This window comes from Hypanus sabinus, unplaced genomic scaffold (genome assembly GCF_030144855.1).
Source record: "Hypanus sabinus isolate sHypSab1 unplaced genomic scaffold, sHypSab1.hap1 scaffold_62, whole genome shotgun sequence".
NCBI lineage: Eukaryota > Metazoa > Chordata > Chondrichthyes > Myliobatiformes > Dasyatidae > Hypanus > Hypanus sabinus.
In genome coordinates, this window is record NW_026781476.1 from 873,056 (window position 1) to 890,620 (window position 17,565).

The window sequence follows — 17,565 nt, forward strand, 5'->3', positions numbered from 1 at the left end:
TTAAAGGTCAAAAATGTGCCCGCATTCACCACTTCATCTGCCAGCTCATTCCACACTCCCACCACTCTCTTCGTGAAGAAGCACCTTCCCCAATGTCCCCTTTAAACTTTCCCCCTTCACCCTTAAACCATGACCTCTGTTTTTCTTTCTCCCCTAGCCTCAGTGGAAAAAGCCTGCTTGTATTCCCTCTATTTATACCCATCATAATTTTATACACCTCTATCAACCACCTCTCATTCTCCTACATGCCAGGGAATAAAGTCCTAACCTATTCAAACTTTCTCTGTAACTTAGTTTCTGAAGTCCCAGCAACATCTTTGTAAACGTTCTCTGCACTCTTTCCTCCTTCTTAATATCCATCCTGTAATTAGGTGACCAAAACTGCATACAATACTCCAAATTCGGTCTCACCAATGTCTTATACAACCTCACCATTACATTCCAACTCTCATACTCAGTACTTTGAATTATATAGGCCAATGTACGAAAAGCTATCTTTAAGACCCTATCTACTTGTGACGCAAATTTTAGGGAATTATGTATCTATACTCCCAGATCCCTCTGTTCTACTATTTACCTTTTATGTTCTAGCTTGGTTTGACCTTCCGAAGTGCAATACATCACATTTGTCTGCATTGAACTCCATCTGCCATTTTTCAGCCCATTCCTCCAAATTGTCCAAATCCCTCTGCAAGCTTTGAAAACCTTCCTCACTGTCAACTACACCTCCAATCTTTGTATCATCAGCAAATTTGCTGATCCTATTTGCCACATTCTCATCCAGATCATTGAGATAGATGACAAATAACAATGGACCCGGCACTGATGCCCGTGGCACATCACTAGTCACAGGCCTCCACTCACAGTAGCAATCCTCCACTACGACACTCTGACTTCTTCCATTGAGCCAATGTCTAATCCAATATACTACCTCTCCATGTATACCTAGCGACTGAATCCTCTTAACTAACATCCCATGCGGAACCTTGCAAAAGCCTTTCTGAAGTCCATATATAAAACATCCACTGCCTTCCATTCATCCACTTTCCTGGAAACCTCCTTGAAAAACTCTAATAGATTGGTTAAACATGACCTACCACGCACAAAGCCATACCGACTTTTTCTAATAAGTCCCTGTCTATCCAAATACCTGGAGACCCTGTCTCTTAGTGTTCCTTCCAATAATTTACCTACTACCGATGTCAAACCTACCGGCCTATAATTTCCCGCTCTTCTTTTTGAGCCTTTTTTAAACAACGGAACTACATGAGCTATCCTTCAATCCTCTGGCACCCAATCCGTGGATATCGACATAATATTTACGCCAGGGCCTCTGCAATTTCAACACTAGTCTCCATCAAGGTCCGACGGAACACCCTGTCGGGTCCTAGGGATTTATCTACTCTGATTTGCCTCAAGACAGCAAGCACCTCCTCCTCTTTAATCTTTATAAGTTCCATGACCTCCTTACTTGTTGGCCTTGTTTCCATAGACTCCATTCCAGTTTCCTTAGTAAATACGGATGCAAAACACCCGTTTAATATCTCTCCCATCTCTTCCGGTTTCATACATAGTCGACCCCTCTGATCTTCAAGAAGATCAATTTGATCCCTTATTAACCTTTTGCTCTTAACATACCTGCAGAAGTTCTTAAGATTATCGTTCACTCTGACTGCCAAAGCAACCTCATGTCTTCTTTTAGCCCTCCTGATTTCATTCTTAAGCTTTTTCTTACTGTTTTTATACTCCTCAATCTACTTATTTCCTCTCTGTTGCCTATACATGTTATACATCTCTCTCTTCTTCTTTATCAGAGTTCCAATATCCCTCGATAGCCAAGGCTCCTTATTATTATTTATTTTGCCTTCAACCCTGACAGGAACATACAAGCACTGCACTCTCAAAATTTCTCCTTTGAAGGCCTCCCATTTACCAATCACATCCTTGCCAGAGAACAACCTGTTCCAATATACGATTTTTAGATCCCTTCAAATTTGACCTTTTTCAGTTTTAGAACGTCAACCCGAGGACCATGATCAATTTGAAACTAATGAAGTTATGATCAATGGAACGAAAGTGTTCCCCTAAACACACATCCGTCACCTGCCCTAACTCATTTCCTAATAGGAGATCTAATATTGTATCCTCCGTAGTTGGTACATCTATATATTGATTTAGAAAACTTTCCAGAACACATTTTGCAAACTCTGACCCATCTAGACCTTTAACAGAATGGGAGTACCAATCAATGTGTGGAAAATTAAAATCCTCTACAATCACAAATTTCTGTCTCCTGCAGTTGCCTGTTACCTCTCTGCAGATTTTCTCCTCCAATTCTCGCTGACTATTGGTTAGTCCATAATACAACCCTATTAATGTGATCATACCTTCCTGTTTCTTAGCTCCACCCATATGGTCTCAGTAGACAAACCATCTAATCTGTCCTGCCGAAGCACTGCTGTAATATATTCCCTGACTAGCAAAGACACCACGCACCCTTTATCCCTCTGTCCCTATCACGTCTGAAATATTGGACCATGGAACACTGAGCTGCCAGTCCTGCACCTGTTGCAGCCAAGTTTCAGTAATGGCCATGATGTCATAATTCCATGTGTCAATCCAGGCCCTCAGTTCGTTTGCCTTTCCCACAATACTCCACGCTTTGAAATATACTCGCCTCAGAAGATTATTACAACCACACACAAACTTGCTGTTTGTGGCTTTGCATGAACTACCAACATCATTTATTTTTACCCAGTTCCACTATCTATTTTGGCACTCTGGTTCCCATCCCTCTGCCAATCTAGTTTAAACTCTTCCCAATAACACTAGCAAACATCCTTACAAGTATATTGGTCCCCTTGTAGTTCAAGTGCAACCCGTCTCTCATGTACTGGCCCCACCTGCCCCAGAAGAGGTCCTGATGGTATAGAAATCTGAAACCCTGCCCCCTACACCAGTTTCTCAGCCTCGTGTTCATCTGCCAGAGCATCCTACTCTTACCCTCACTGGCACGTGGCACAGGCAGCAAACCGGAGCTTACTACCCTCTATGTCCTGCTTTTCAACTTCCTACCAAGCTCTCTGTACTCACTCTTCAGGACATCCTGACTCTTTCTACCTATGGCATTAGTACCACGAAATTTGGCTGATCACCCTCCCACCTCAGAATGCTGTGCAGTCGATCACAGACATCCCTGACCCTGGCACCCGGGAGGCAACAAACCATCCGGGAGTCTCTGTCACGACTACAGAAAATCCTGCCTGTACCCACTCTCCTCTTATTTCTAGCTCCGTTCTGCACTGCAGAACCAGAAAAAGTGCCAGAGATCCGGCTGCCGCAGCTTGTCCCTGGTACTCCTTCCCCCCAACAGTATCCAAATTGGTAAACCTATTTTGGAGGGGAATGGCCACAGAGGAACCCTGCATTAACTGCCCTGTCCCCTTCCCTCGCCTGACTGTGCCCTGTTCCTTAGGTGTAACTACCTCCTGGAAGCTGCTATCTATAAACTGCTCAGTCGTTCGAATGTTCCGGAGGTCATCCATCTCCTGCTTCAGTTCCCTAACGCGGTATGTTAGGAGCTGCAGCTGGATGCACTTCTTGCAGGTATCGTTGACAGGGACACCGGAGGTATCCCGGACTTCCCACATCCTGCAAGAGGAGCATTCCAACATCCTGCCTGGCATATTCTCTAGTCTGAACAAAATAAAAGATAAACAGAAAAACAGAGGGTTGAGATGGTTGAGGGCGGTTTGGATGGGCCCCTAAATGCTAACGATTTTCTATAGGGGCACAATTTTGTGCATCCTGACTGGCTGCATCACTGCCTGGTGTGGGACCTGTACTTCTCTCAATCGCAGGACTCTGCAAAGAGTTGTGCGGATAGCCCAGTACATCTGTAGATGTGAACTTCCTACTATTCATGTCATTTCAGAGACGGGGGGTAAAAAGTGCCCGAAGGATCATTCTGGACCCAAGTCTCACCAAGTACAAACTGTTCCAGCTGCTACCATCTGGGAAATGGTACCGCAGTGTTAAAGAGAGGACCAACAGACTCCGCGACAGCTTCCTCCACCAGGACATCAGACTGATTATGTCATGCTGATACAATTCTATTTCTACAATTGTTTACATAAATACACGCTCACCGCACACGCTTTACTGTAATTGTTCTGCTGGCGCAGAAAAACAATTTTCACGAAATGTGTCCATGATATTAACCCTGATCCTGAAAATTTTCATCTGGCTGTTGTCTCATTTTTTAAGATCTGTTATCCATCATCCTCATACTGTCCTCGTTCATATCAATCTACGCGCGTTCCAGTGCACATGGTGCTTTCCAGAAATTGCTATTTAAGTTCTTATTTTTCTTTGCATATTTCCGGATCCGTTTCAGAGCAGGATATTATACCAAACCAATACGTCAATATGGGCACAGTGAATGTTCACAACCCTTGTTATATATTTACTGTTCAGCTCTGTTTGGCAGATTCTCTTGATCCTCGATGTAAATTCAAAGTTTGTTCAGCCTTGCAGTAAATTCAGATTTTCTTCAGCCTTGAAGTAAATTTTGTGGAAAGGTTTTCCTTTATCACACGATTATCTATTTTCTTTGCTTATTGCTATCCTAAATATACGTTTCATATTCTGATCTATTGCATTCTGATGCTCTGTTTGATATTCTACCGGTTCTATTGCACCTTTCGTTATGTTTAATAATGTTCTGTACTTTCCTAGTCTAAAGTTCATGCATATATATGATTTGAGAGTTAGGGGGCAGAAGTTTAAGGGAAACACGAGGGGGTATTTCTTTACTTACAGAGTGATAGCTGTGTGGAAGGAGCTTCCTGTAGAAGTAGTAGAGGCCAGTTCAGTTGTGTCATTTCAGGTAAAATTGGATAGGTGTATGGACAGGAAAGGATTGGAGGGTTATGGACTGAGTGCGGGTAGGTGGGACTAGGTGAGATTAAGAGTTCGGCACGGACTAGGAGTGCTGAGATGGCCTGTTTCCGTGCTGTGATTGTTATAGGGTTATACGCTATATGGTTATATATATTTGGAAATTAGTTCCATTATTTGAATTATTTGTTTCAGCTTTACTGATGCAAGAGCAAATAATTTCAAATCATCAATGTATAACTGTGTCAAGGTATAATTCGTATTTTTTTCTGATTAGATACCTGATTTTTGTCTGTTTCAGTAAATTATGAATGGGCTTAAAGCTAGACAAAACCATAGTGGGCTTAGTTAGTCTCTGTGAAAAAATCCCTCCATAAATTTGATAGTGATCGTTGTTCCTCTGTGGTTGTTAATAGGACGTTTATGTTACACGAATGCTTCATCAGATGTTGCTGAAATTTCACAAGTATTGTATGAATTTTATATGTATTTGGAACTTCTCTTAAACACACAAGGAACAGAATCAGATGTGTGTTTTTTTTATAGACAACATAACACTGAAAGATTTCTGCTTTCCACTGGGTTTGAAATAGAATGACATAATCTTTTATCTGTTTTTCAAACCCGAACGGTATTCTGTCTGCTGTCCTGTGAGTATATTGTAGTTATCTAAGTTGTTATCTGAGTTGTAATTAGTTACGGGATGTACGATACTATAATTTTAGATATAAAATCGTCTTATTATTTTTAAGAGCTAATCATAACATAGTAGGTGACCATTTAGCAATCTTATAAATGCAGAATAAAACTGTCGTTTAGACTGGTGGTACATACCTTCAGCCTTTAATATGTTCTGACCCATGGGAGTTTGACAGAGAGGATGTATGAGGTGGTTTGGGGTTCAGTAGCAAGGCTTTGGGTCGGGTTTGCGTCTTGCCAGCTTGCTTGAGTTCCCCCAGGAGGTGACAAAGGTGATGGATGAAATTACACATGGAAAATGTCGACGTATACTGGTAGAGTCTTTAACAAGATCCCACATGGGAGGTTCATGCAGAAATTTAACATGCTTGAGAACTGTGGGGAATTGTCCTGGCTGCCGGGGACCCAAACGGGGAGAAATTTATTGGCTGGCGGGTGGTGAATCGGTGATACTATTGCCATAGACTCCTCATTGAGTATATTTAAAATGCAGGTCTTGATGTTCCTGATGAGGTAGAGTGTCAAAGTTTATTGGGATAATGGGGTAGAGAGGAATTGAAGAGCAAACTCACTGAGCCGAATGGCTTAATTCTGCTCCTGGATCTTATGGTTTTCGGGAGCATCTGCAGTGTTGTGTTCACTTCTGATTTTCCAGCTCTTGGAAGGATTGGAGAGGGTGCAGAACAGGTTCATCAGGCTGCTTCCTGGATTCGGTGACATGTGCTACAGGTAGAGGTTTGGTAATCTTGCTTTGTTTACTCTGGTGGTAGAATACAGATCTGACTGAGATGTGCAAGTTTGAGAGATAAGAGTTTGTGTTGACAGTCTGTATTTTGTTTGTTAATTTTTACATATGACTGGTGTCTTATACCAGAGGGCATTTGGTTAAGGTGAGATGGGGTAAATTTAAAGCAATTGTGAGTAGTTTTTTAACAGAGTTGTGGGTGCCTGGAACTTACTGTCTGGGTCAACATGGCTTTGTGAAGGGAAGGTCGTGCCTCACGAGGCTAATTGAGTTTTTTGAAGAGGTAACAAAAAGCAATTGATGAAGGTACGGTAGTAGAGGTGGTCTACATGGATTCAGCAGAACCAACAGCTGTATTAATAGGAAAAAGATATATTGTAGGATATTTAGGCTGAAAAGAGAGATTCTTTGAATTGTTACTTGAATCCAGAGATCAGCGAATGATTAATGGTGAATTTTGATTCCCAAGATTTGCCAAGTCAGAGACTAACATTTGAAATGTGGTTTGAACTGTGCATTTGATCACTTACCTATCAGCTGAGTGGGTAATTCAGATAAACCTTGGGCGATGTTCATGTATTCCTGTGGATCAGGACCTGTTTAAATATTAAAAAAAAAACATCCATGGAAACAGAGCTAAAATAATTAAAATAACTAAAATATTTCTCTCAATGTGCTTCGTGTTCAGTGCGTGGTTTTAACATACCGAGCTCCTGTATTTCCCTCAGTATTCTGTCCAACTTTGGTAACTCAGTCCTCCATGTCACAAAGGATTCCCACATCACTCTCCGGGCCCGGGAGCCTTTGTCCATCACCAAACTGAGGAAGAGTCTGGAACTCTCTGTCCGGTTTCCTTTCTCTGTCAGTTCAGTGACTTTCTACAAAAGGAAAATAATGAATTTATTGTGGAGCAGGCAGACAGACATGGAGAATGTGGAGGAAAATATCTGTTCTTGGCCCCGGTAGCTTCAGAACAGATGCAGTCACTGGGCTGCTGCCTCATCCTCCCTGGGTTCAGTCATTAACAGAGAAACAGTAACTGAAGGAAATTCTAAATCAATAGTGTGTAAGAATAAGGATTCACTGACACCCTGCAGTAGATGCAATGTGATTAATTTTCCTCAGTCTGTCAATGTGCAGTATTACATCCACCGGATGTGACAACAAGAATGGAAGAGAGGGAAGAGAGAGAGCAAAAACAAATGGATCGTGGCTGACAAAAGTTTATAGTTGGGTGCTTAAATCCGAAGATAAATATTGAAATAAAGGATACGCAGGTAGGTGAAAGTGTTGGGTCGAAGCTGCTGTCATTAAAAACTGAAAAGCCCTGAGAAGGAGATGATATCGGATTGGACAATGTAGATGTTAAGAAACTGCATAAGTAAAATGACCCTGATAAAACAGGCCTGTTAACAGTAGCCAGGATGTGAGCTACAAATTACAACAGGAGAGGGAAGAGATATGCAAAAAGCTGAATGTGAAAATAGTCATGGGGAATTTCAATATGCAGGTAGCTTTGGAAAATCAGGTCAGTGTTGAATCCCGAGTGAGAACATTTATAGAATGCCTATGAAATGGCTTTTGAGAGAAGCCTATGGTTGATCGCACTATAGGAAAGACGGATCTGGATTTGGTGTTGTTTATTGCACCAGATTTGATTGGGGAGCTTCAGGTAAATAATCCCTTAAGAGGCAGTGATAATTAAGTAGCAAAACTCACACTGCAGTTTGAGAGGGAGAAGGTAAAGTCTGATGTATCAGTGTGACAGTTGGATAAAGGAATTACAGAGGCATAGGAGAAGACCTGGGCAAAAATATATTCGAACATGACTAACAGGGACAATGGTAGAGCGGGAATGGCTAACGTTTCTCGGCGTAATTACGAAGGCTCAGGACAAATGATCACAAAGATGAAGAATTATTCTAAAGGGAGGATGAACAACCATGGCTGACAAGATAGTCAAAGCAGCACGAAAGCAAAGGAGAGGGGACATAATATAACAAAATATAGTAGAAAGCTGGAGGACTGGGATGCTTTTACAAACCAACAGAAGGCAATTAAAAAGACGTAAGTCGAAAAAATATGTAAAATGAAGGTAGGCTAGCGAATAACGTAATATAGCTCACCAAGAGGTCCGTCTGATATATGAAGAGTGAAGGAGAGGAAAGTGGATTTTGGGCCACTGGAAAATGAGAGTGGAGAGGTACTGTCAGGGGACAAAGAAATGACAAAAGGTATTAGTAAGTATTCTGCGTCAGTCTTCACTGTAAAAAATACACCAGAACGTGCCAGATATTTGAGAAAGTCAAGTGGCAGAAGTGAGTGTATTTGCCATTATTAAGGAGAAGGCACTTGGGAAGTTGAAACTTCTGAAGATAGATGAGTTAGTTCAGTTCAGTTCAGTTCAGTTTCAGTTTATTGTCATTTAGAAACCAAAAAGCAATGCAGTTAAAAAATGAGACAACGTTCCCCCAGAATGATATCACAAAAGCATATGACAAAACAGACGTCACCAGGAAATTCACATAACGTTTTGTAATCCCAAATCCACAGTCCAGAGAGACTGCTGCGTATTGACGTCGCGCTACCATCTTAGCGCGTTCCCCGGAAAGGAGCTCCAAATCCACCAGACAAAACAAGACTACCCAGACACACCAAGTCAGGAGACTAACTCTACCACCCAACAAACCAAAAACTAAAGCTACAAGACCCGATCAACTGCACTCGATTGCTTCTGGAAAAGGAGGCTGAAGAGATTGTGGAGACATTAGTGATGATCATTCAAGAATCACTAGATTCTGAAATGGTTCTGGAGGACTGATTATTTTAAACTATAGGCCATTTAGTTTGATCAGCATTTGGGAAGATGTCAGCAGTCGATAATTGAGGATAATGTTTCGGGGTATTTGGACGCACATGATAAGAAAAGAGGCCAACATCCATGGAAAAGAATCTTGTCTGACAGAGCTATTGGAATTTTTTGAGAGAACAACATGCTGGGTCGACAACGGAAAGTCAGTGCAAGTTGTTTACTTGGACTTCCCGAGGACCTTGGACCAGGTACCGCACATGACGTCATTTAACAAGACAGGGGACGACACCCGACAGTATGACAAGTACTGTCACACGACAGTATGACAATCGAGACACTAGCATTGATAGAGGATCCAAGATTTTCTCCAGACAGATTTTGTCTGACTGTCTGGAAGCACAGAATGGAAAAAAAACAGGGCTTTTTCTTATTGGATGTTGGTGACCATTGGGTTTCTGCAGTGGTTAGTTTTGGGAGAATTCCTTTTTCCGTTATGTCAATGATTTGAAGGCTTTATGGACAAGATTGCGCACGTTACGAAGATATGGGGAAAGACAGGAACCATTGAGGAAGCAGGGATTTTGCAGCAGGACATGAATGATGAAAAAATGGACAAATCAGTGACAATTGGAATATAGTATACGGAGGTACATGGCTTTACACTTCGGCAGAAATAATGAAGACATAGAATATTTTTGAGTGTTCTAAAGAGTCTCAGGAGACCTAGTGCAGGATTCCTTGCAGGTTGAGTCGGTGTTGGGAAAGGCAAAAACAAATGTTAGCGTTCATTTCGAGAGGATTAGAATATAAGAAAAAGCACTGGCCAGACCTCACTTGTATATTGTGAACGGTTTTAGACCCCTGATCAGTGAAAATACGTGATGCATTGAGGAAAGTCCAGAGAGGAATCAAAACTGACAGATCCAGTGATATTAAACCTGATTTTGATGAGAACGATTCCTGGAGGCCCCTGTACTGGCTGGAGTGTGGAAGGATGAGGGGGAATACAATTGTAACCTGTGGAATATTGAAAGGCATTGAGAAGACGTCGAGATGATGTTTCAAAGTGGGCGAGTCTAGAACCAGACAGAACAGCCTCAGAATAGAGGGACGTCCATTTAGAACAGAGATGAGGAAATTCTTTAGCTGAGGAGTAGTGAATCTGTAGAATCCATTGTCACTGACAGCTACGGAGACCAGGTCATTGGGTATATTTAAAACAGATGTTGGTACCTTCTTGACTAGTCAAGTTAGCAAAGTTCACTGGGAGAAGGCAGGAGAATAGAGTTGAGAGGGATAGTAAATCAACCATAATGTAATGGCGGAGTAGGAAGATGGGCCTAATGGCCTACTTGTGTTCCGATACCTTATGGTCTTATGATGTGAAAAGACAACAGAAAATTAAGGAAAGTCAGTGTGGCCGTCTTTTGATGGAGATGGCTACTGCCTGGCACACTCATGCTGTAAAATGGTGATCACTTCCTGAATGCAGGCATGGGCTTCCTCATTTATTGAGGAATTATGAATTAAACATTGAACCGTCTTCAAGCAACATCTCTCTCTCTCTCTCTCTCTCTCTCTCTCTCTCTCTCTCTCTCTCTCTCTCTCTCTCTCTCTCTCTCTCTCTCTCTCTCTCTCTCTCTCTCTCTCTCTCGCTATCCATCCCATAGGATGATGATGATTCCTTTCAGTCAGTTAGTGGGGTGGTACCCCACTCCTCAGAAAGGAACCGTGTGCGTCAGTGGATTTTAGGTGAGTAGGGCATTGGACCGGTCCAGATCCACCCTCTCGACATCCCCTCCCGGATCCAGCAGCCAGGTTGGGTCCAGGACGGCTGGGGGAAGTTCTGTTGCAGTGAATGGCCGGACCAAGCTTCGTTGCGAGGGATGCCCTTTCCGGGCTTGTTTGCCAGTTGGCCGTTGACCCTGAATAATAATTATGGAACAAATCAGCAGAATTCCCTGATGGTCCACTGCACTGTAAAATAATCCTTCAGTTTCACTGTTACCAGGTCTGAGGAGTTACAGTTGTGAAAGAGATTGAAAGGTTTACCAGTAAAGCAGGCGTCTCCAGATGATGAATTTTAGATGATATTTACATATGACCCCTCTTGTCTTTGGATAATGCCTGTCTGATTCATTACATACAGCGCCAATGAATCCCAAGCAGGACAGAGTCACTCACGGGTGGAACACACTTGATTTTCTAATACCACTCATGGTTGAGTAGGTCAGATCTAGTACAGGACAATCACTGTTTGTGAACTCCAAGGAGAGTGACCTGGAATGGGATGTCCCTGTCTCTCATTCGTTAGATTTTCAGCAATTTATCAGATTTCTGTTTTTCATTTTTTCCCTTCCATTTCAGGTGAACCTATTGATCTTCTTTTTTAAGGACAACCTGTTGATTGCTGAGCTCATGAGATATCAGCTAGTCAGCAGATTTATGTTTTGTGCTTTCTTCTTCCCTTTTAGGTCAAACTATTGACTTTAGTGGTCATGCGATAACAGCTTTGTGCGTGATCTTTCACGCCTAACCTATCTTATAGATTTTTGAGGAAGTTGCCAGGAAATTTGCTGTGGCCAAGGTTGTGGATATTGTCTACATGGACTTTAGCACGGTATTTGACAAAATCCGTCAGAGAAGGACGGTCAAGAAGTTTCAGTTGCTCAGCATCCGAGATGAGGTAGTAAACTGGATTAGACACTGGCTTTTTGGAGGAATCCAGTGTGTGGCTACAGACTGTTGCATTTCTGATCGGCGCCTGCAACTCGTGTAGTGTCACGGGGATCGGTGCTGTGCATGTTGTTGTTTGTCATCTATATCAATGATCTGGATGAAATTATGGCGAACAGAATCAGCAAATTTGTGGATGGCATCAACATTGGGAAGGTGCTGTGGACAAAGAGGAAGACTACAAGAGCTTGTAGTGAGATCTAGACCAACTGGAGAATGGGCTTAAAAGGGGCAGAAGCAATATAATGCAGACAAATTGCACTTTGGAAGGACCAAGCAGGGTAGATCTTACACAGCGACCGGTACGGCACTGAAAAGTGTGGTAGAACAGAGTGATCAGGGAATACAGTTCCATAGGTCATTGAAAGTGATAGCAAATGTGCTCAAGTTGTGGATCTGAAAGAAAGTCTCTTGGCAAATATCGTGTACAGTAGATGGGATATAATGTTGCTTAAGACGTTGGTGAGGATTAATTTGGATATTTTGTGCAGTTCTGCTCTCCTACCTACAGGGCAGCTGGAAATAAATTTGAAAGAGTACACAAACAAAAACAAGGATGTTGTCAGGACTAGAAGACCTAAGTTATAAGAAAAGAGTGACCGGGATAGGACTTTATTCATTGGAACGTGAAAAATTGAGGGGAGATTTCAGAGCAGTTTACACAGTTACGTGGGGTATTGATAGGATAAATGCAGCAACATATTGTACTGCGTTAAAGAGGTAGTATAACAAGAGGTTATCAGTAACGGGTGAAAGGAAAAAAGTTCAGGGGTACAATGGTGAAACTTGTTGACTCAGAGGGTGCTAAGATTGTGAAACTAGCTAGCACCGCAAGCAGTACAAGCAGTTAAAAAAAGTCTGGATAGCTCCATGCATGATGAGGGTATAAAGCGCCATGGCCTGGTGAAGGTCATTGGAAATATGTAGTTAAGTAGTCCAGCATGGAAATAGATGGTCCAACAGGCCTGATTCTATGCTGTACTTTTCCATGACTATGACAAGTCAGCCACACATTGTTTGGGAACTCACGGAGTCAAGACCGGTTTGGTTAGCAGGTTTCCTTCTGTCAAGTACAGCAGTGAAGCCGGTTGTCCAGGTTACTACCTGTCAGTTTAATACACATCCTGGATTAATGAGATGAGATGAATCTGCCCGACAGTTCAGACAAAATTTGAAATCAGTTTCAGACTGAATGCCTGTTTGAAGTCCCGATATATATAATCATATAACAATTACAGCACGGAGACAGGCCATCTCTGCCCTTCTAGTCGGTGCTGTACGCTTACACCCACCTAGTCCCACTGGCCCGCACTCAGCCCATAACCCTCCATTCCTTTCCTGTCCATATACCTACCCAATTTTACTTTAAATGACTTTACCAAACCTGCCTTTACCAATTCTACCTGAAGTTCATTCCACACAGCTACCACTCTCTGAGTAAAGAAATTCCCCCTCGTGTTACCCTTAAACATTTGCCCCCTAATTCTCAAATGATCTTCTCTTGTTTGAAACACCCCTACTCTCAATAGAAACAGCCTATCCACGTCATCTCGATCTGCCCCCCTCATAATTTTAAATAACTCTATTAAGTCCTCCCCTCAACCTTCTGCGCTCCAAAGAATAAAAATCTAACGTTCAGCCTTTCCCTGTAAGTTAGGTGCTGAAACCCGGGTAACATTCTACTAAATCTTCTCTGTACTCTCTCTATTTTGTTGATACCTTTCCTAACATACGGTGACCAGAACTGTACACAATACTCCAAATTCGGCCTCACCAATGCCTTGTACAATTTTAACATTACATCCCATCTCCTATATTCAATGTTCTGATTTATAAAGACCAGCAGACCGAAAGCTTTCTTCACTACCCTATCCACATGAGATTCCATCTTCAGGGAACTACGCACCATTATTCCTAGATCACTCTGTTCTACTGCATTTTTCAATGCCTAACCATTTACAATGTATGTACTATTTGGATTATTCCTATCAAAATGTAGCACCTCACACTCATCAGCATTAAACTCCATCTGCCATCTTTCAGCCCACTCTTCTAACTGGCCTAAAACTCTCTGCAAGCTTTGAAATCCTACTTCATTATCCACAACGGCACCTAACTTAGTATCATCTGCATACTTACTAATCAAATGCACCACCCCATCATCCAGATCATTACTGTATATGACAAACAATATTGGACCCAATACAGATCCCTGAGGCACACCACTAGTCACCGGCCTCCAACCTGACAAACAGTTATTCACCACTACTCTCTGGCATATCCCATCTAGCACCAGTTGAATCTATTTTACTACTTCAATATTAATACCCAACGATTGAACCTTCCGAACTAACCTTCCGTGCGGAACCTTGTCAAAGGCCTTACTGAAGTCCATACAGAGAGCATCCACTGCTTTACACCCTTAAACTTTCCACATAACCTCTTCAGAAAATTCAATATTTGTCAAACATGAACTTCCACGCACAAATCCATGCTGACTATTCCTAATCAGACCATGTCTATCCAGATAATTATATATACCATCTCTAAGAATACTTTCCATTTATTTACCTACCACTGACGTCAAACTGACAGGCCTACGATTGCTCGGTTTACTCTTAGAACCCTTTGTAAACAATGGAACCACATGAGCAATACACCAATCCTCCGGCACAATCCCCCTTTCTAATGACATTTGAAATATTTCTGTCAGAGCCCCTGCCATTTCTACAGTAACTTCCCTCAAGGTCCTAGGGAATATCCTGTCAGGAAACCGGAGATTTATCCACTTTTATATTCCTTAAAAGTGCCAGTAGTTTCTCCTCTTTAATTGTCATAGTTTCCATTACTTGCTGCTACTGCTCTCATATCACACTGATAAATACAGCAGGTGAGAGAAAAAGAGCTGAGGCTGACCCTTTAGTTCCCAGTGCTCCCCACATTAACAGCTGAAACCAGACCTGCGAGAGACAAGTCAGAAATCAAAGTCTCCATTGCCAGGTAGAACGCCAAGAACGTGAAGATTAATGTTACTCATTATTCCCAGCAGTTCTGTGACAATACACAAACTACACTCACCTCATTTTCTTCTCTACTGAAATGTCCCTCGTTTGTCAACATCCAACCGAGTCTTTCAACCTTTTCTTCAATTGCTTGTTTGAGTCTGTCTCTATAGAACTTTGTCAGTTGGTAGAGTCGATATTCCTCCCCCACTGCCAGGAGGTCGGAGATTGTAAACTCTGGCTCTGTGAATATAAAAAGGAAAATGTAGGCTTGAACACAAATATTCTTCGTTTCCACCGCTCTCACCAAACTCAACAAAAAAACATAACTTGAACCAACCCACTGACACTAAAACGGATATATTCCCAATCTCCAACTGGCCTTAAAACCTACCAAACAATATTCGAGGCATTACGTTAATAGAAGGACCACATTTGATGCAAACCAGTCCATCCCTCAACCGCCCTACTCATCCTGGAAATATTCTCTTATCTGGACAACTGCCTTTCCACCAATGCACATCCCGTAAATCCTCAGAGCAGGTAGAACACTTCCTGTAGTGGGGTAACGGGTGCCCCACTACACCACATGTGCCACACCCACATATTCTCCCTCTCTCTGACCAACCCTCCAACAAGGAGTTGCATTTACCCTCCTTCCTGCCACATTCTGCAAACACATCACCCTCATATTTCACTCACTTGCTCCGTGTTGGGGACTTGACCATTCCGTGTTCAATGAGCTTCCGGGCTGACAGGCAGTCGCCTCACTTGTGCTGGTTCCAGGGTCCTGATCAGTGTCTGTGATGTCACTGACTCTTGGCTGACAGGCTGTCGCCTCACTTGTGCTGGTTCCAGGGTCCTGATCAGTGTCTGTGATGTCACTGACTCTTGGCTGACAGGCAGTCGCCTCACTTGTGCTGGTTCCAGTTGCCTGATTGGTGTCTCTGGGCTGCATTTTCTCCACTTCCGCTGTGGGGGTACTGCATCCTGGGGCATCGCTCTCAATCTGACCCTGCTTCGGTATCTTGATTCCTGTGTCCCGATCATCTTTCCCCGATGATCCGCCTCGTAAACACCTCTTCAGTACTTTGCCTACTCGTTTCAATGTCCTACCTGAAATAAGTGATGAATTGCAGGTTATAAGAGTATGATTTAGATCTGAGCAAAACTGATTCAGACTGCAATGGAGCCGTGACTCTGGCTGACCAGATTTGGAGTGGGACTGTGCTAGGTAATGTGAACCGTGCATCCTGCCAGGTGACCATCCCGATAAGCCGGTGACAGGACACATTTACTTCCAGTAAAATAACAGGATAGACACAGTAATGCCAATCACTTAAATCACAGTAGTTGAATGATGACCACGGGATCTTAATGCAACGGTGTCCGGTGATACTGGGAAATTAAATAAAGATACGACGTCAAACCTACCGGCCTCTAATTTCTCGGATTACTTTTAGATCCTTTTTGAAACAATGGAACAACGTGAGCTATCCTTCAATCCTCCAGCACCTCACCCGTAGATACCGACATTTTAAATTTATCTGCCAGGGCCCCTGCAATATCAACACTAGTCTCGTTCAAGATCCGATGGAACACACTATCAGGTCGTGGGGATTTATCTTCTCTGATTTGCCTCAAGATAGCAAGCACCTCCTCCTCTTTAGGCTGCATAAGTTCCATGACCTCCCTACTTGTTTGCCTTATTTCCATAGACTCCATTGCAGTTTCCTTAGTAAATACAGACTCAAAATACCCATTTAAGATCGCCCCCATTTCTTTTGGTTCCATACATAGCCGACCACTCTGATCTTCAAGAGGACCAATTTTATCCTTTAATATCCTTTTGCTCTTAACATACCTGTAGACGTTCTTAAAATTATCGTTCACCCTGACTACCAAAACAACCTCGTGTCTTCTTTTAGCCCTCCCGATTTCTTTCTTAAGTATTTTCTTACTCTTTGTATACTCCTCTAGCATCTTATTTCCTCCCTGTTGCCTATACATGTTATACATCTCTCTCTTCTTCTTTATCAGAGTTCCAATATCCCTCGATAACCAAGGCTTCTTATTCCTATTCATTTTGCCTTCAACCATGACAGGAACATACAAACTCTACACTCTCAAAATTTCTCCTTTGAAGGCCTCCCACTTACCAATCACATCCTTGCTAGAGAACAACCTGTCCCAATCTACGATTTTTAGATACCTTCTCATTTCTTCAAATTTGGCATTCTTCAGTTTTAAAACGTCAACCCGAGGACCAGATCTATCTTTATCCATGATCAAGTTGAAACTAATGACATTATGATCACTGGAACCAAAGTCTCCCCCTACACATACTTCCCATACCTGCCCTAACTCATTTCCTAACAGGAGATCAAATATTGCATCCTCCCTAGTTGGGTACATCTATATACTGATTTAGAAAACTTTCTTGAACACATGTTACAAACTCTAACCCATCTAAACCTTTAACAGGATGGGAGTCCCAATCAATGTGTGGAAAATTAAAATACTCTACAATCACAAATTTCTGTCTCCTGCAGTTGTCTGCTATCTCTCTGCAGATTTGCTCCTCCAATTCTCGCTGACTATTGGGTAGTCCATAATACAACCCGATGAATGTGGTCATACCTTCCTGTTTCTCATATCCATCCATATGGCCT

General features: G+C 42.4%; 1 protein-coding gene across 5 annotated transcripts in view; it reads right to left on the reverse strand.

Annotated features, from left to right (window-relative positions):
- Positions 1 to 17,565, reverse strand: part of LOC132389627 (NACHT, LRR and PYD domains-containing protein 3-like) — a 52,072-nt gene that overhangs the window by 11,832 nt on the left and 22,675 nt on the right. For 4 of the 5 annotated variants that reach the window (XM_059962133.1, XM_059962135.1, XM_059962137.1 and 1 more), the window contains 4 exons: positions 15,596 to 16,009; positions 14,970 to 15,136; positions 7,050 to 7,221; positions 6,874 to 6,939 (listed from right to left, as the gene is read on the reverse strand). In XM_059962133.1, the coding sequence (XP_059818116.1) occupies positions 6,874 to 6,939; positions 7,050 to 7,221; positions 14,970 to 15,136; positions 15,596 to 16,009 (819 nt within the window). The remainder of the gene's footprint in view (positions 1 to 6,873; positions 6,940 to 7,049; positions 7,222 to 14,969; positions 15,137 to 15,595; positions 16,010 to 17,565) is intronic. The other variant, XM_059962138.1, reaches the window with a different exon arrangement.